The 19,597-nt window shown below is 35.5% G+C and overlaps 2 protein-coding genes across 2 annotated transcripts; both read left to right on the forward strand.

The window, feature by feature from the left end:
• The first annotated feature begins 7,184 nt into the window (after positions 1 to 7,184).
• Positions 7,185 to 11,337, forward strand: LOC109084976 (iroquois-class homeodomain protein irx-4-B-like). The gene is made up of 5 exons (XM_019099625.2): positions 7,185 to 7,780; positions 9,146 to 9,385; positions 9,541 to 9,653; positions 9,775 to 10,094; positions 10,452 to 11,337. The coding sequence occupies exons 1-5, from the start codon at positions 7,736 to 7,738 to the stop codon at positions 11,054 to 11,056; spliced, it is 1,323 nt and encodes a 440-aa protein (XP_018955170.1). The 5' UTR covers positions 7,185 to 7,735; the 3' UTR covers positions 11,057 to 11,337.
• A 6,514-nt stretch (positions 11,338 to 17,851) lies between these two features.
• LOC122148820 (39S ribosomal protein L36, mitochondrial-like) lies at positions 17,852 to 18,465 on the forward strand. The gene has a single exon (XM_042776774.1). It carries the CDS (start codon positions 17,863 to 17,865, stop codon positions 18,220 to 18,222), a length of 360 nt encoding a protein of 119 aa, XP_042632708.1. The 5' UTR covers positions 17,852 to 17,862; the 3' UTR covers positions 18,223 to 18,465.
• The last annotated feature ends 1,132 nt before the right edge of the window (positions 18,466 to 19,597 follow it).

The following is a 19,597-nucleotide window of genomic DNA, read 5'->3' on the forward strand; positions in this document are numbered from 1 at the left end:
ACCATCTTTGAAATATTTTACAGTAGCTTTAACACTCTTAACTACTTAACTTGTGCTTTATTATTGAAAATTTTAGAATTTTATTTTTTAAATGATCAATATCAACATATTAATGTTATCTTAAAAGAATTAATGAGACCATGTATGAATCATAAGTTAGCCATTTACCAACCAACACTGGTCTCCCCTAATATATCCAAACCATGAACGGAGCATGGGCCATTTATTATAGTTTTTATCATTTTCAAACCAAAAAAGAAACTGTTGTTATATGGTTTTTAGGCTAGCCAAAAGATAAAGAAATACAGAGAGAGAGAGAGAGAGAGAGAGAGAGACGGGAGCAAGATAGAGCAAGAGAAAGCAGGACAGACTTTAGATAGTAAAAGAGGCTAAAACGTTTTTCGGCTAACATTGGTCCCAGTGGAGGATGGATTGACTGTGGGTGAATAATACATGGCTGGTGAGGGAGTAATGAAGTGGAAGTGATGGGGAGGAATACGCTGCTCTCAGTGGGATGGGGAAATGCATACTTTAAAGAGCTCTCACTCTCTCTGTGGCACTGGCCTGGAAAACAAGCCAAGCAGACGCACATACTCTTCCCACAGCCGTTCCTCTGGAACTCCACACAGCTGTCCGGATTGTGTTTGTAACTTCACTCAGACATTCGCTGCTCGTACTGTTTCACCATCAGGCTTGACGTTGCTGTGCTGGTCTTCAGCGTTTGGTGAGCATCGCCTTGACACTGAGCGCATAATGAAACTAAACAACAGTGATTAGGCACTGACAAATATATATATAGATGTAGACATGTAGCAGATCTGTTAAATGTGCTTGAGTGCCTTGCCAGTTCAGCTGGTAGATTTGACTTCAGATCAATGCATTTAATGCTTTCTGGCTGACATTTTGGAGACCTTTAACTGCATGGTTGAGTAGTACAATACCATATACCACTATACTCCCAGATACTTCAAATATTACCATAGTAATACCATATACAACATCATTAACACTCCCTTACTAAATTAAAATCCACAAGAAAGTGGTCTAAAGTCTCTAGACTATATATACATGTGGGAATTACAGTCCCCAGACCCCCTCTAGAAAAGACTAAAAGCTTTTTTCCATACATTCACCATTTTGAGCTCTTGGATACACAATATTAAACTTCCTGTAGTGGAAACAACATGATTCCATCGTCACTTAGACAAAAATGTTCTATTAATAGTATGAGCCAAGTGTGATCCTTAGGTTCCCCCTCAGTGTTAGCAGCATTCTATTCTTGTATTTTATGGGCTTTTCCAAGAACTGGAAACTCCTGATTTGATCCATTTAATATATATATATATATATATATATATATATATATATACAGTACAGATATATAGTATGAACATGGTGAAAATATGGCTTGGAATATTTAAGTATGGGGCTGAAGTAAATTGGACTTGATGATAAATGTATTTCAAACATAGTCAGGTTATTATTACTGTTACAGAAATCTTACCTTGTTCTTAACTGTTTAATTTATGTATGACTGACAATTACGCATCACATTAAGTTTATTAGTTTATGGAAAACTTTGTAATCCAAATGGATGAAAATTTATATGTAAATTGAAATATATATAAATCTTACATTTAGGCCTAAATATTTGCTGACACTCAAATCAAAGACAAAAACAAAATCAATTCCATAACAGGTCAAAAGACTGATACACACAACAAATTAATATTTGTGACACATTGCTGAATTTCGTGTAATATGGTAACGATATATCTTTCAGTGGCTGGATGTAACATGACTGAACTGAATTTTATAAAGTACTATTTTCAGATTGATAGTGAGAAGTCAGTGAAGGCTGGGTCATTTCTTCTTACTTTTATTGTGGTAGCACACCAAGTAACTGTAAAAACAAAACTCCATCACATCACTGTGGCATATTCACTGTGGCACAGGGGGAAGTCATGGCCTAGTGGTTAGAGAGTTTGATTCCTAACCCTAAGGTTGTAGGTTCGAGTCTCGGGCCGGCAATACCACGACTGTGGTGCCCTTGAGCAAGGCACCGAACCCCCAACTGCTCCCCGGGTGCTGCAGCATAAATGGCTGCCCCACTGCTCCGGGTGTGTGTTCACGGTGTGTGTGTTCACTGCTGTGTGTGTGCACTTTGGATGGGTTAAATGCAGAGCATGAATTCTGAGTATGGGTTGACATACTTGGATGTATGTCATGTCACTAAATCATATTAAAATAAATAGATGTATTAATGTAATATAAATATGAAAGTATGACATGTTTTTAATCAGCATCCTATTTTGTCCTGGATCAACATTCCTCTAAAATAATCAGAGGCCTAATGCTAACATAATGCCAACCTATTTCTAAGACCAGAAGGAAAGAGTTGCTTGATAACAGTGTTGTTTAAAGCCCACCAAACCCTAAATCTGATGGGTTGATATGAAATATTTTTGCAGCACTTACATGGATGTTGTTTCGAGAACAATTCTTATGTGGGTGAATCACGTTAAGCCAATGTTAACCCAAGGCTAACAACAAATAGTTTTGTTGTTGAATGATCTTAAGATCAAAACTGACTATGCAAGTCCAGTCCTTTTAAAGAAAAGCCCAACAATGTTTTCTTCATAAACATCCAATGATACAATTTACAGTATAACCAGAGGTTAGTTTTCTGGCAGATTTTTTTTTTTTTTTTTAAGGGTGACAACATCAAACAGATCAATTTTAATTTAGAATAATCCAGAATTTATATAAAAGGAGTCAAAGACATAGTAATGAATTAGACTGTAAGTGTTATCATTATTATTATGTAAGAGACCATTTTGGATGAAGCAGCTTAGTAGAATGAATCCAATTTATGAGAGAGAGCCATTTAGGACAAAACGATTCAGTACAATAAATTGAACTTTAAAGTGCTACATAATATAGAGAGCTGTTTATGATGAACGGATTCTCTAAAACTAATTGAACTTTTCAGTGCTACATAAGAAAGAGAAAGCCATTTATAGTATTTATATTACTTTCCAGTGTTTATAGGAGTGTTTGGGATGATGGAAATGGGAAAAAAAAGTAGACTTATTACTAAAAACACTTTCATTAACTTTTAGTTAGTTACTCTAAAACAACACTGTCCATATTTAGATGTTTTGTGTATGGAACTTAACTAAGAAGTTTAGAAATGCAAGAAGTCCTCTGTTGATCTCACAAAATAATTATTGGAGGTTACAGCACTTGCAGCTCTATGAAGTCTTCTCTTGGAGTAGTGTTTCTATGCTGAACTGTGCTTAGACTCCAGCATTAAGTTGAGTTCTTCCCAGCTCGTGCCTGTCAGAGAGGGTTCCTGTGTAGAGAGGGAATGAAGTGTCAGAGATCACTTGACGGTGGTCCCCAAGGTGCAGCTCTTCAGGGCTAAAGTGTGTGAGAAGAGAGTCTACTCCCACTCCATTTCCTGTCCTCCCCCTCCAACCCTCCATTTTCTGCCTGGATGAACCAATAGTCTGCCTGAGAGCTTGCAGTAGGTCCCACCTGGACCATCCTTACCAAAAAAAAGCACAAGAGCGAGCAGGACAGAGATGGAGAAGGGAAAGGTTTTGGAAACAGCTAAGTGTTCTAAAACCTGAAAGATGGAGAGTAGAAGGAAGTGGCCGGAGGTTGAAGGTCAATCGTATGGAGATTCATACCTTTCTTGTTTTGAAGGTAAGTCAGTTTTAGACAGCAGAGCCCCACTGTCACCGTCCCTGGAGACTGAAGAAAGAGTGTTCACTCACATGAATGACATTTAATTTGTTTCATGAAAAGAGTGCTCGTATATTGAACAAGCACTGTTGTCTGTGTTTGGAGTTTGGAATGGAAATAAAGCTTTTGCTCATGTGCTGCTTCTCCAGTCCAACAAAAAAACCTGTCAGTCAAAGGACTGGCAATTTGTATTTGCCTGTAACAATGAATGATGGTCTCTTCATCTATGTAAACACATCCGTTTCCACACATTCATCTTCCACTGCTTCAATCACTGAGACAAACATTTCAGTAGATTATGATGTAACTCTATCAAGCAGCTGTCCATCCGGGAGCTCCATTTAAGCGCCAGCAGTGGTAGGACGTCCCACAGTCTGTTGGTTTCATTCTGATCTGCATCAGACGGGGACATGAAAGAGATCCAAACATGTTTTTGTCAATTCAGTCTCCTTCTTATGTGTTGCCTGCTTTTTCTTGGGCTGGAAATGCTTTTTCTTTCTTTCTTTCTTTCTTTCTTTCTTTCTTTCTTTCTTTCTTTCTTTCTTTCTTTCTTTCTTTCTTTCTTTCTTTCTTTCTTTCTTTCTTTCTTTCTTTCTCATCCATTACTGAATAGAAAAGTCAGATTTTTTTTATATTTTTGTCTGATTGATTCCGTCAGAATGAATGTTTTTAATGTTACCAGACTTACCATCTTTTATATTGTTTGGTGACACTTCATTTTACAGTGTCCGTGTTATACAAGTGACATGTACTTACTATAGTAATAACAGTAAATTAGGCATAATTATGTGCAATAACCCTAAAACAAATCCAAACCCAAGTACATGTTGTTAATTAAGATTACTCAGTACCTAAATATACAATTACACTGTAGGACGCTTTAAAATACATTTTAATGGAATATTTATTTTTATATTTCTATGGAAGTCATTTCTAACTAAAGAACACATAACATGTTGTATAAAGCAGCACTGCTTTGGAATATAAAGGTTTGAAAAATAAAGTGAAATAAAATAAAAGTGAAATGAAATAAAGTTTCTCTTATTTTTTTCACTTTAATTTTTTATGTGTTTTTCTTTTTTTCAGATCGAGTTTTTAAATCTGTGTAAACACATTATCTGGATTTGAGAGAACTTTATTAAAGATGACTCATGAATCTTTTTGTTTTTAAAATTAAACATTTTCATGCCTCACTGCCTAATTAAGTCTTTAATATTTTCTCATATTTTCAGGCTATAATTCACACACACACACACACACACACACACACACACACACACACACACACACACACACACACACACACACACGCCCGGACAGAACAATTATATATATATATATATATATATATATATATATATATATATATATATATATATATATATATATATATACATACATATATATATATACATATATATATATATATATATATATGTATGTATGTATATATATATATACTATATATATATATATACATATATACATACATACATACATATATATATATATATATATATATATATATAATATATATATATATATATATATATATATATATATATATATATATATATATTGTGCTGTTAAAAATACATTTTGACCTATGAGTGAAAGAAATTGGATTTATTAAGTGGTATTAATATAATTTTTGAATGTTTTCTAAATGGTATTGTTGGTTAGGTTGGAGGTTAATGCTATTCTTACTTTGTTGTTGCTGGCATGATGTGAAGTTGATGATGAGGGAATACAGTTTAATTTATGTTTGTAGAGTAAACCTTGCACTTTTTGAATTGAACCTCCTCTACGTTTAGTTGAGCACTTTCTTTTCAATGTATATATATATACATATAATATAGATATATATATATATATATATATAAAGGTTTACATATAATAGGCCTATATTTTTTATACAGGTAGCCTACATCCACAACATAAGTTACTGTAATTACAAAGTCTGTTATTATTGATGTAAGCCTTATTTTATATATATAAAGGTTTACATATTTTGGAAAAAATGCCGTATTTTTACATCCTAGACTGTGAAAGAAAAAATGTGGGCATGGCCGAAAGTTTATGTGGGGTGTAAATATACTCATCTAATTTGCATTATATGACGTCACCGGGGGCGGCCATTCATCGAATTTCATAATATTCTGGAAATATTATTGAATGGATGTTTGAAGTTATTTGCATGTTTTTTTTTGTGTGTGTCTTTTTATCTTCATTCCAAATGATCAGAAACGAGGAAGCCAACAATAAAACAGGGGAAAAAAAGACACTAAAATTATTACTATATTACTACACTATATAGTAGGTAACACGCATTCCAGTAGCCTACTTTTTGATCAGTTCATCAGTAAATATCAGGAAATAATAGATATTGAATGGATGTTTGAAATTATTTGCAAGTTTTTTTTTTTTTTGTTTGGAAGTCTTTTTATTCTCATTCCAAATGATTACAAAAAAAAAAAAAAAGAACGGAAAAGTAGTAAATTATTACTATATTACTGTGCCATATATTATGCATTGTCCCTATTTTTTTTTATCAGTTGACCAGCTATCTAACCAATCAGGTATCTAGGCGACTAGTTTATAGTTATTGAGAGTATGGTTTCCTCTCATTGCATGGCACAAGCGCAGAGCGCACCTACTCACTGACCGCACCTTACTGTCTGCCAGCGGCCTTTAGAGCGCTCGCGATCAGCAACAGCTCCCCTATGGACACTTTGACCACGTTCACCCCTGCCACCCCCATCCCCGTTGGGCAAAGGGTCGAGATGATCATTTGTTTGTGCTTCGTGAACACTCTCGCCTTGTACGGCGGCACCATTGCGCTGCAAAGATGTACCGTTGAAAGCGCGACCATTTAGATAGACCGATCGTCATTCCAAAATTTATATTCCCCTTCAGAGTCAGAAATCAGCGAATAACATTTGCAACACATCCTCACGGTACAACTTTATATTAGCCATTTGGCGACTTTCTCTCATAAATCTCACCATTTACTCGCATGCTATGAACTGAACTGCTTCCGTATCAGTGACACGAGAGCTCACTTGCTCTGCCTATTTCCTCAAACACTTTGAATAGGAACATGACGTAATGATGGTCTAGAATCGAAGTATACATGTCTGCCAATCTAGTGGTAGGGAATACAAATGGAGATATTACACCATATTAGGAACTACAGTCTATTTTATTAAGTATGACGTCTTGTCGCAATTTTGCTTACTTTGGCGCTTAGAGGGTTTTTTTACACAGCATTGTACTATGGCCTTGGTTTTTTTGATAGATATCGATCTAAGACTGTGATTTTTTATGTAGGTTTTATAAATATTTTTTTTTTTTTTTTTAACCAATTCAGTGTTATTTAATGGTACAAAAGTGTTTGATAAGTACATAGAAAGGCAATTATGGTGATCGTTTCTGGACGGTCATCAATCATGTGCGATCGAGCAGTCTGTGCTCTGGAGTCAGATCTCTGATTGGCTGCTGGCGGCCAGGGAAACTGAACACATCCTCATTAATGTGAGCGAGACCCCGCGGGCTCTTCGCGAGGACACAAGCGCATCGTCTGACTCTGAAGTTATACAGCGGCTATATAAGTGTCCCGCTATGTGAACAACAACTTTTGGCGTGATTCGCGACAATTCGCGTTTGTTATCTGGACCTTTAAATCTGACGCGGTGACGTCAATGTCTCCGGCGTTTAAAACAACGTGCAACTGAGCTAACATTTGTTAGGATTTTTTTTCTTTTCTTTTCAGCTTCAACTACAATTCTGCACCACGCTGAATCTGGTCACATTGCACTTTTTTTTTTTTTTTTTTTTTTTTTTTTTTTTGCCATTTGTATTGTTGGTTGTACAAGAGACGAACAGAAACAAGAACGGGACGTTTAGCTCCAGTTAATGGCAGATTTTGGTGATGAACTGATGACCCGCGGCGGGACTGCAGCCTCCTCTGTGCTGGACTCTCATCATGTCATTTACTCAGTTTGGCTATTCATATCCTGCAGCACCACAGGTAACTTTACTGAACACTTTCACACTTCACTTTACACTGCGAGATGTTAATATGATTAATTGTGAATACTCTATATTAATTAAATATAACTGAGTGATTCTTCAATTAGGGGAAGTGTTCTGACCTCTAAACTGATTTTAAAGAAATCATTCATTCATATGTTTTGTTAAGTATAGATTAGAAAAGCTTTAAACTTTTATATTGTCTTTCTTATACTTAAAAAAAAAAAAAAAAAAAAAAAAAAAACTTATTTTTAGTTTTGAAAGAATACAACTGCCAGAATTTCTCTATTTTGGACTTGCCCACTTAATAATAATAATAATAATAATAATAATAATAATAATAATAATAATAATAACTTATTGTTAACTTAGATCTATTAACTTTCCCTTAATGATGAATTTAAAAAAAAAAAAGTGTTAAAATCATGGAAATTCTGAGAAATGTAACTTTTCACTTGTGAACTATATATAATTTTATATATTATAAAAAAGTTGTTCTTGTTTTTATATATATTTATGATGAAAATGAGACGTGACAGGGTGGCATATTTATGCCAGAACAGCAGAATGAGAGATTTGAAGATGATAAATTTAATTCATTTAGAGATTGCAAGATTAAAATTCTTAACGTAGGTTTAGTAGACATAAATTTCCAAAATGATCAGTGATTTATTTGACATCTTAATTTATAAACAATCAATTTTGTGTTATTTGTTTAATTCAGTTTTAAACATAATACTTTTACTGCTTGCTAACAAGTTAAATTAGCTGGTGAAAGCTTTTTGTCAAAAAAACAAAACAAAAAAAAAAAACAAGATAAATGTTTCATTACTATCATACATCATTACCCTCAATATTAAAATCTACACCATATCATATTATTTCAAAATCCACATCAAGGCCATAATCAGATCTTTATTCCATGACTTGTGATAAATGTTTGGAATTCAAATAAAAATATACTATAGAAGAGTCCTTTTACAAAATATCATGTAGTCAGAAGTGTGTCTAATTGAAGAATCATCCACATGCATTGAAACAGTAACTCTGTAACATTAAACCTTTATATATTTATATATGTATATATATGTATAAATATCTATATATATATATATAGATATAAAGATATATATATATATATATATATATATATATATATATATATATATATATATATATATATATATATATATATATATAGTTACAAACTCTTTACTTGTAACTACTTTGACTGTAGATGGGCATAGCACTTTAGACTAATGTTCTTTTAACTAATGTAAAGTCATTAATATTCTAAATGCAGAAATAAGTGTCCCATACTTTTCAAGGACATGCTAAAGCTTCTTTGTCCTTTCTTTGGCAGCTTTTAATGTCTTCTAATGCTCTGAGCGCTTGCTATGAGTCTAGTGGTTCACTGCTGGACTCTGGAGTGGCAGCTTCTCCTCAAAACTCGCTTTATTGCCCGGTATATGAAAGTAGGCTTGTGGCCTCCAGCCGTCATGACCTGATCCCTACCGCTGTCTATGGCAACTCCTGTTCAAAGAGTCACAGTTATGATACCTGCAGCTCTTATGGTCCAGATTCAGCCTCATATTATCCACTGGTATGCGTTTCATTTGTTTGTTTCAATAAAAAAAAATATATGCTATTTCTTAGGGGTGAACATTACCTGCACTGTCCAGAAAGTTTTCCAATCATTAATATGCATCGCCACAGAGGTCTTTTGTAATTATTTAATTTTTCATTTTTTCATATTAGGGTAAACTCAGTGAGAAAGATGGAGTGGCAACAGGACATTCAAGAGTCACGCAGAGCTCTGCATACTACCCTTACGACTACCCAATTGGACAGTACCAGTATGACAGATATGGGTAAGAATTATCCCCTCCTTACAGTTATTCTGGTTGCATCAATGGACTGTTTGCACAATAGCTGTATTTGAAAATTCCGTATCCATTTTTAAACAAATACACTACTTGTCATGTTGTTTAGATATAGATCTGTAGATGTGGCCACAAGAAGAAAAAATGCTACCAGAGAGACCACCAGCACACTGAAAGCATGGCTGCAGGAGCATAAAAAGAACCCGTACCCCACCAAGGGTGAAAAGATCATGCTGGCCATCATCACTAAAATGACCCTTACGCAGGTGTCCACCTGGTTCGCAAACGCACGGCGAAGACTCAAGAAGGAAAACAAGATGACGTGGTCACCACGCAACAAGACCTCAGATGAGAAAGAGTGTGATGACGACCAAGAAGATATGGACGAATCGCAGGGGGAGCCAATAAAAACTGAACAAGAATTCAATGGTTTGTTGAAAGCTTTTTGATATTACTCTTGGTTTGAAATGCAGATTGTGCATGTAGCCTATAGCGATATATATATATATAGAACTTCAGCGAATTGCTGTTGATTGGTTATAGTACACAAATGCCACTTCTGTATGCGCTGCACTTAGATTTAGACATTTCAGGCCCGTTCACACCAAGAATGATAACCTTCAAAAAGTTTGGAATGTGACTCGTCAACTTCCCTATTCTCATAGAATTACAATTATTAAAACTTTATAGTTATTATTATAGTTACTATAACGTCCTTTGGTGTTATATTATATTGTTGTATATATGTTTTCATATTCTGTTTAAATATTTGTTTCATAACTCCAGAAAACCATGGAAATGATGATGCAAATCAACTTCACAGCGATCTGGAAGACTTCGATCTAGTGGAATCAGATGGCTCAGAGTGCGAATCGAAACCATCCTTTGTCATGCACGTTCGTTCAGAGACCAGCGAATGTCCAGATGACCATTTTAAAGAGGCTTTTCATGAATCAGTTACTGAGCTCCCGAGAGATGTCCATGAATTAAGTGAAGACCGCTTAAGACTTACCTCTGAAGACAACCAGACAGTGAAGTTCTACCTTCAACAAGGCCAAAAGACCACTGAAACCAAGCCAAAAATCTGGTCGCTTGCACAGACTGCTACGTCCTTAAACCAAGCCGATTACTCATCATGCATGCATAAAAGAACGTCGTGCTCTTCTTCAAACTGTGACTCAGGCTCAGGCATAACAAAGAGGAAGCAAGAGTCTCCAGTGGCCACTCTTAGAAACTGGGTTGACGGTGTGTTTCACGATCCCTTATTCAGGCACACCAACTTAAACCAAACTTTCAGCAACTCCACAGAGTTATGGACTGAAGCCATTTCCTCACAGAATAACTATCTTGAACACTCAGGACCTATTACTTCCTCTCAGCATACTTCATAACTGTCTCGCTGTTTGTTTGTTTTTTTCTCATACTTTTTTGGTTGCACCAAACTGAATAGTTGAGCCATCACAGAAGCCACATGCGAGGTTTGGAATTTAATCGTGCTAAGGTCTTAATTATTATTTTCATTTTGTAAGCTGTTGTAAGACCTCCTGAAAGTCTGATGAACTTTATATTTAGAATTTATTAACACGGCAACGTAGATTTAGTCAGATTGGCACCTTTTCACTTAAGAAAAAATCTGGTTCTGTCTGTGTAAAAGAAAGTGATCACTGCTGTATAATAGCATCGTACACAGAAGTCTCAGTTGCTGATGTCACATCCCCAGAAATAAAGAGTCATTTTCTGGAAAAAACAAATAAATAAAATGTTTGCTGTCCATGGTGCTGAAATTCTCCCAAGAGCATGTTGGTCACTAGGATTGTTTTATTTGGTTGCATTTATTGTTTGAATGTTGTTGTTTTTTCCAGTGGAGTCACACAACGTGATTTTACATACATCCATAACTTGAACCCTTCCACACAATGTCCTTTAGACTGGTAGTTATATTCACTCAGTCATGACAAATATAAATACTCAAGGGATCTTACTGCTAAACTGTTAACTCCTAAAAGTCTGGTACTCCTAAAAGTCTGAGTCAGTGAAGCGTTGTTTTTTTTATTATGTGACTGATATGGCAAGTTATTTTAAAATTTATCCCTTAAAACTAACTACCATCTGTTTTTATTTTTATTAATGTATTTAGTATTTTTTTTTTTTTTACTAAGGCTTTTATTAGTATTAGTTTTATTAGTATTTTTAATTACCAGTTAGTAATCCAGTAGTGACTAACAACTATATATAGATAGATATACATACATACATACATACATACATACATGAATTTGAATTTAGCTAATTGCTGTTTACTTGTAAAAAAATAAATAAAAATAAAATAAAATCTTGACATTAAGATTTGAATGTCACTAGCAAAAATTCAGTCCACATCTAATAAATTGGTTATAATGAATATTCAATGTGTACTAAAATAAAAATGTAATAGACACTAGCATCTATTTGCATACTAAAGAAAAAACTATTATGAATAGTTACTAGTAAAACTAGAATGGGTATGAGAAACAACTGGAATAGCAGGAAGTGAATAAGTCCAATTCAAATTGGAATAATTATAGTGTTTAATGAATTGTTACTAGTGCGAGTGTGAAGGATATAGCCATTACTGGATTACTTGCTATTAATTAAAAAACTACTAGTAGCAACAAAAACATATAATAGTTAAAATGGCTTGCAGTACTGTCAGTAAGGAATTGGTGCCATTTAGAGCCACCTGAGACATGAGCAAACTCAGCCTGTCTTTTTAAAACCAACTATAGGAAGAAAGACAAATTGCCTTTGACAGTCTAATCCTAACCCCTGGTGAGAGAAGTGAAGTAACTTATGATTTAACAAATTCTAAATGAAGTAGACAGATTGGTCTCTCACTCTTTTCATTTTTGATCATTTGAAACCCCTATGGTCCAGATAAGTGGCACAGACATTGGTGTCACTCCATCATTAAATGTATCCGTTTTAAGATAATAATAATAAAAAAAAAACGGTCCATACTTTACTTATTTGGCATTGTTTTAAAGAGTGCAATTTTATTTATGTATTTTTTTTTATTGTAAAGCCACCATAGATAGATACGCATAAAAGTTTAGGTGTTAAGACTTGTGTGTTAATTGCGCACTTGAAGCTTGCCCTTTACATATTTATTTATTTTTTGTTCATTCTTTCCAGTTTGAAGCTCGGGATGATGATGATAAAGTATTTATTAGAACAGAGGAGAACCTGCCACAACCTTGTATGGGATTAACGATTTTAGGCTGAATTATTCAGCACGAATTCATCCGAGAATTCCTTTCTTTTTCGGCTTTATAAATAACTTACATTTAAGGTAATAAATAATGACATCCAGGCATTCGGTGAAGAAACTTGCTGCACACTAAAGAAATGGGAAATCCCATTTTCGTATTCACAGTTAAAAGAGAACTCACTTCTGTTCTTTTGGATTTTAATTTTTTTTGGATTACAAGATTGAGATGTGTTGAGATTTTGTGTTAAACACTTGAGCTGAAAAAAAAACAGTTTTTTATTTTTTTTTATTTTTTATTTTTTTGCGATTTGTCTCATTCAGAGCCATTATACAACAACAAAATAATAACATAACAACATAAACGTCCTGAAAAAGTTTTCTAAATGTTAACAAAACAACAGCTTTTCTTTCATTTGGTGGATCTCATTCCTAAATCTTTAGTACGCACACACATAAACTCTCTTGAGGCAAAAGGAAGAGTCCGGCTTTGAGAAACATGACACAGTCTCCTGAGTAAAGGTCATGACTCTAGTACATGTGGCAGAAGGGAATTAGTGCAGACAATTAGGTGAAGTTAGTGGTCATATCAAGGAACACTACAGTTTCTTTTTGACAGTTTGGAAGAGGAGTCTAATTATAAAGAGAAGCAGCCAATCCATTCATGTGGCGAAAGACAGTTCTGTAAATTACATAAAATAATCCTTCAGTATATTCTAAAGGCCCGTTCACACCAAGAACACCAACGGACGAGAACATTCTGTTTATTACAAACACACTGCAGTTTTGTTCTCAAATGTTCACATGCTGGTTGGATTCTGACTGGGTTGGGTTTAAATGGAATAAAATAATTATTATTATGGTGGAAAGAAATGGTGATCACATTGAAATGTTAAACAGTGCTGCGGAGCAATCTGAAAGACAAAGTTTTCTGAGAACCTGCAACATCCTTCTGTATCTCTGCCGACTCCATTGTAGCTTCATGAATAATAGAGAGCACTTTTCTATGCAGCACAATTCATCTGCTCAGTTTCACCCCAAGATTTTGCTCAGAGCAATGTTTAAACTAGCCAACCACCTGCAATTTAGATGCCTCCTGATAAAGAGGAAAATCCACAGCCCTTAACAATGAAGCCTTCCCCTTACCTATCACACATACTGGACAGGACACAGCACAGATGAGGGTTAATTGGCATCACGCTGTCTCTTGCCTTCTGTCACCATCCCCAATTACAGCAGCATGGCTGCCTTTCTCTCAACCTGAGGGGCCTCCAGCCGGAAAAGTCAGTTCCACTGCACGCACCACTAGAGACCGGTCTTCCTCCACACTGCCACAAGGCCAATTTGGCACGGCCACACCGGCAGAGAATACTCTTGATGAAATATATATATGATCTTCCTCAAACATGTATTGTTCCACACTAGTGTTTCTTATCAGACTAAATCCCCCTTGACATTCTCCAAACTTAGCAGGAACGAGACAGGAACGCATCTCACCAGTGCTTAAAGATGCAGGTGGCTGTGTTCTTTCACCCTTTGCTCTTTTTTCATGTCATCCTGGCCAGAAGTGCTTCAGAAACATAGCTGAAAGTAAAATGAACACCATTTCTATCCTATAGAGTGTCGGAGTAGGGTAATATCAATTTGTGTATGTGAGCATGCAGCTGACCGGACTTATAAGGTCTTCTTTCAGAACAAGAGGACCAGAGATTTTGATTAAACATGAGATATGTCAGATCATTTAGGCCACATGTGCGTTACATTCTCACAAGGTATTGCACATATGCTCTCACATATAAATTGACTGAACCAAAACTGAAAGGGCCTTTTATAGAATTACTCGCTCAAGTTATAAATATGAATTCTTTATACTAAGAAAAAATATTATTTTAATAACTGTTTACTGAAAGGTTCTTTCCCTGCTGAAACAACAGCAAAAAAGCAGCTGGTTTATGTTGGAAATAGCTGGTTTTAGCTGGTCTCCCAGCCTGACCAGCCAAAAAAGTGGTCAAAACCCATCTAAAACCAGTCTGCAAACCAGCTATAACCGGGCTTAGCTGTTTTCTTTTTCTTTTTTTTTCTTTTTTTTTATAAAGCTGACCAAAAACAAAAAAACAAAAAAGTTCTTCTTCTTACATCTCTGTGAAGAGTGAACTTTCAAAATAATAAACAGTACAAAGATTATTTTAGTATGTTTTACAAGAGAATACTGTTTCAACATTTCTACTTTGAAATTTGACATTCAATTCGATGTTACTTGCTATTTCTTTGTAATCATTTGTGTATAAATTGAGGGTGAAGCAAATCTTACACCAAACATTTTTCAGTGCAAAAGGTAACATCAAAAATCATTTGAAAATTTTTCAAAAGAATATGCTGACATACACATCCCATTTACATTGTAATTCTTAAGGGTTGATAGCATATTGAAAAGCCCATGTGCGCCCTCTGTTTGTAAATGTTGTAAATAGCGCCCTTAAGAGACTCGTGTGTGTGTGTGTGTGTGTGTGTGTGTGTGTGTGTGTGTGTGTGTGTGTGTGTGTGTGTGTGTGTGTGTGATTCTTCAGTGATGATGTTTCTGCATAAACTGCACCCCACAGTATCCACACGTGCCGACTTTGGTTTCCTTGTCCTGTAAAAAGGTTTTAATTAATGCATGATGGAATTAATTAATACATGATGCTATATTATATATAATGTTATGTGCGACAAGTAGACAGACATGTTTCTGTACATTTGATTAGTTCAACTGACTCAAGCACTTCAAATATGTCAACCATGCTTTATGCCAGGGGTGTCCAAACCTGTTCCATGAAGGCCTCTGTCCTGCAGATGCCTTGTCCAAATCCCCGCACTTGTGGTCTTTGCACTTAACTACTTATATCACATATTTCCTGTATTTGGTTCAAGTGAGCATAAATCACAGTTTAGCTCCATCTATAATTAAACAAACTAAACCAGTTAATCAAGGTCTTCAGATTCATTAGAAACGTCCATGCAAGTGTGTTGGAGCTTAACTCTGCAGGACGTTGGCCTTTCAGGTGTAGGATCGGACACCCCTGCTTAAGACACTGTAGAAGGGCTTGGGGAACTATTTTCGTTTCCAAAATAAAGTAAGTGAATAACTCCCTGCACAAAGGGCCCTTCCACAAGTCAATTCGATGGTCACTTCAAGTCATTCTGCCATTTATGACCATGTGATCTTGGGTTGCACATCACTTGTGCTGCTTTGTTGCAGTGGCCGTATGCAGTGTTGAAGTAGTTTAGAGAGACCTCTTTTTGTCTGTCGATGAATCTTGCCCTTCTCACATCTTTTTTTCGTCATAGACCTGCAACAAAAGCAAGCAGGAAACGGAATCATCCGCTCCACCGTGACACTGACAGAGGCGGCAGCATCCTTCATCAGCCAGCTGCCTCTAAATGCACAAACTAACAGCACTGCTATTAATACAGATTCATTCCACGTCTACTCTCACAACGAATGCTAATGGAGACAAACAGATGTGCTTTAAATGCATCAAAATTGAGCTTCATCTGTCCCGTGTGAGTAATTTTTCCCCATAAATAGAAACTTCAACACTGTATTGCTGGGCTGGAACTGCAGATAACCTCAAGCCACTGAGCAAAGCCTTCGTAATTTTACCGAATGACAAGATGCTTGGAAGAGTGGCTGCCATGTTTGCCTGTGATCATTACCCAACAGCCTTTGCGTTGCTGTGTGCATGAACACGATAGCTCTCTGCTGGCCCCTGCTGGTCGAGAACAGATGACATCATTTGTAATTACTATATTTGTGCATGCAAACATTTTCCACTTACGATATATTATGCAACTTTATTTAAAACACGCACGTGTTACTTTATGTAATAGAATAGCTATCTATAGGGAGAAGTTTGAATCCAGCGATTGTACTGCGCATGCGCGCGTTATGACTTTCCTCAAAGTCATTACGTCACAGGAACTCGTGGATATTCTGTCCGTCTGAAGCATGTTGTCTTCACATTGAAGATTTTGGATTAAATATTTGTCTTAAAGAGGCGTTTCTAGTGGGATTTTTAGACAGGTATGTGATGCATGTTTTTGTTTTTATGTCTATCTGTACTATTTAAACGAATGCATTCAAATGCCGACGAAGAGAAATGTATCAGTTTGGCAAGCTAACGTTAGCCAGCTAGCCTGAAGGTTTATTATTATTTTCAAATTAAACTTTCTACATAGAATCTCAGTAATTTCATATATGTGGAAATGAGATTAGTATTGTAGCATGTAGCTCTGAATACAAACAAAAAATCTGAAAATTAAAAATGAAAACTTATACCTTAGACATGGGACAAAACATATTTAACTTACCTGTTAGTTTTTCAAAATAGCAAATTAATCATAAATGATCAATAGGATGTTCTTAACATTTAAATTTCTATCAAAATTATGATTTTTTTTCTAATTCCATGCACCAGTCCTCATATCCAAATGCTGTATATCATTTAAAATATCAATTTTAAAGAAACTATATTCAGATAGAGTTCTTCTAAACCTTAAAAAACCTCTATTCACCATTAAATATATTAGTCAAGACCAATTTTTTGTTAATATTTTTAAATATCAAAGACTAAATTCATTCAGAAGGTAATTATTTTCTGCATTACAACCACAATATTTACAATAAATTATTTCATTTCCTAATTTTATGTAGATCTTATTAGAAGCTAGCAACACCTGAAAATAATATAGATACTGCATTTAATTCATATCTGATGGCGTAATATGGTTATTTTGTCAGTGCCGTATGACTTTTTGGAAAGAGCTGTAAATGATTCTGGATTCTCAGTTGTTCTCTGTTTACATAAATGCACATGTTCAGCTACTACAGTAGTAAGTGTAGGAATCTGAATTGGGGGACTACATTCATACACCTGAGTGTTGTGATCTTTTGCTTCACTAGGTGTTGACAGCATGGCACCGCTACTGCTCCCGCGTCTTGTTGGTTCCTTGACACGGCAGTTGTCCCAAGTTGCCAGATGTGCTGCTCTCGGCTCCTTTCCTGCAGTAGGTGCACAGAGATGCATCTCCACCATCACAGCTGCAACGGCACGATTCAGAGGAGTCATCCACCCAGTGAGGGAGCCACACGTGCCATTCCTCTCACCTCTGCTTGGACCATGCCAGCAGCTCCTGTGTGTTCAACCAGCTGCCGGCATGAAGACAAAAACTGCCCTCAAAAGACGCTGCAAAGACTGCTTTTTCGTCCGCCGCCGTGGAAGGCTGTTTGTTTTTTGCAAATCCCACCCCAGACACAAGCAGCGGCAGGGGTGAATTATTTGAGACCTTAATGTATGATCTCACACCGCTGACTGAGGCTTGAGAATCACTCGAATGGTGTACTGAGCATGTAAAGATCATAGAGTTTCTAATAAATTTTGACATCCTCATCTGAAAAGATGCTCGAAGATTTTGAGAATGATATTTTCATATATGTTCAGGAGCACAGCTGTTAACTAGGCCTTATTTACATGTGTAAACCCACTGAATTAAAATGTAATGTTATTGAAAAGGCCATTTTGAATCATCCTTATGCTTTTGTGCAAACTTTCTATGAGTCTGTGTAGCTTCTGCTTCTGTTAAATCACATTTTAAGACAAAACTGTGAATGAATGCAATTTGCGGTGATAATTGAAATATAACAATAACCTATCTATAAATCACAGGTATGCCAAAATTTCTGACCGATGTAATTCCAAAAAAACTCAAATCAACTCTTTTTTTTTTTTTTTTTTTTTTGGTTTAGTGAGTGCAATGTTCTTAAAACTTTGGCTAATGCTCTGGAAAGGTTCTCTTAAAGTTATGAGCAAATATTCTTCCAGAAACATTAACAGAATGTTTATTTGGTCTTAAATTTTTCAGAATAATCGGAGAACATTTAAAAGTAACATTGTTTGCAAAATGATCAATTGTATTTTTTATTTATTGATGTTAATTGATGGGTTGGTTGGTGTTTAGAACATTTTTTTTTTTTTTAAGCTGGGTACTAATGAAAAATAATTCAAATTCAGAGTGATTGGCTAATAAATCATGCACACCTAATTGGAAATTGGCTTGTTATTGCAAGCAAGTTTTAAGGAATATTTAGCTGATGGAATGTCAGAGAAGAGCATAAAATTATGTAGAAAAATATGTTTTCGATTTTTTTATTTTTTTTCCCATAACATGAATTAAACTTATTAAGACCTCCTGGCATCTCCTAGTTTTTCATGACTTGGTGCTGTTCGTCGTTTGTACAGAAGGGGGCGATGCTGCACTGCTGAGAGTTCAGGCGTCTTTGCTCAAACAATGCTTCTATAATGACTTGTAACGTGAACCAATATTCTCAGAATTTCATATACAATTATTTAAAGGGAGTATCATGAATGCAAACTGGTTTGTTAAAGTGTGTATGTGAGGGGAAATATGTTTATTTTTTTTTTGATGATTATTGTAGGAGTTGTTTTATTATTATTTATTACATGTTGTCATGTGAGTAGTGTTCCCGAGCACTAAATACAGGAATGCTCAGCTGTGGCCTGCTGTGGAATGTTGTTATGTTTACAAGATCCCAGCGGTTTTGTGCGCTGTGCACGTTAATAGGCGTGTAAGGGATCCTCTAGGCAACAGAGCCGGAAATAAACAGCTTTCTGACACTGTTGTCAAAAAC

Source organism: Cyprinus carpio, chromosome A19 (assembly GCF_018340385.1).
Source record: "Cyprinus carpio isolate SPL01 chromosome A19, ASM1834038v1, whole genome shotgun sequence".
NCBI classification, from domain to species: domain Eukaryota; kingdom Metazoa; phylum Chordata; class Actinopteri; order Cypriniformes; family Cyprinidae; genus Cyprinus; species Cyprinus carpio.

Excerpts from the sequence above, each read along its gene's own strand:
- LOC109084976 (XM_019099625.2), top strand. The coding sequence starts at position 7,736 with ATGTCATTTACTCAGTTTGGCTATTCATATCCTGCAGCACCACAG. Across the intron at positions 7,781-9,145 it reads CATATCCTGCAGCACCACAG|CTTTTAATGTCTTCTAATGC; the intron begins GTAACTTTACTG and ends TTTCTTTGGCAG. Across the intron at positions 10,095-10,451 it reads AACTGAACAAGAATTCAATG|AAAACCATGGAAATGATGAT; the intron begins GTTTGTTGAAAG and ends TCATAACTCCAG.
- LOC122148820 (XM_042776774.1), top strand. The coding sequence starts at position 17,863 with ATGGCACCGCTACTGCTCCCGCGTCTTGTTGGTTCCTTGACACGGCAG.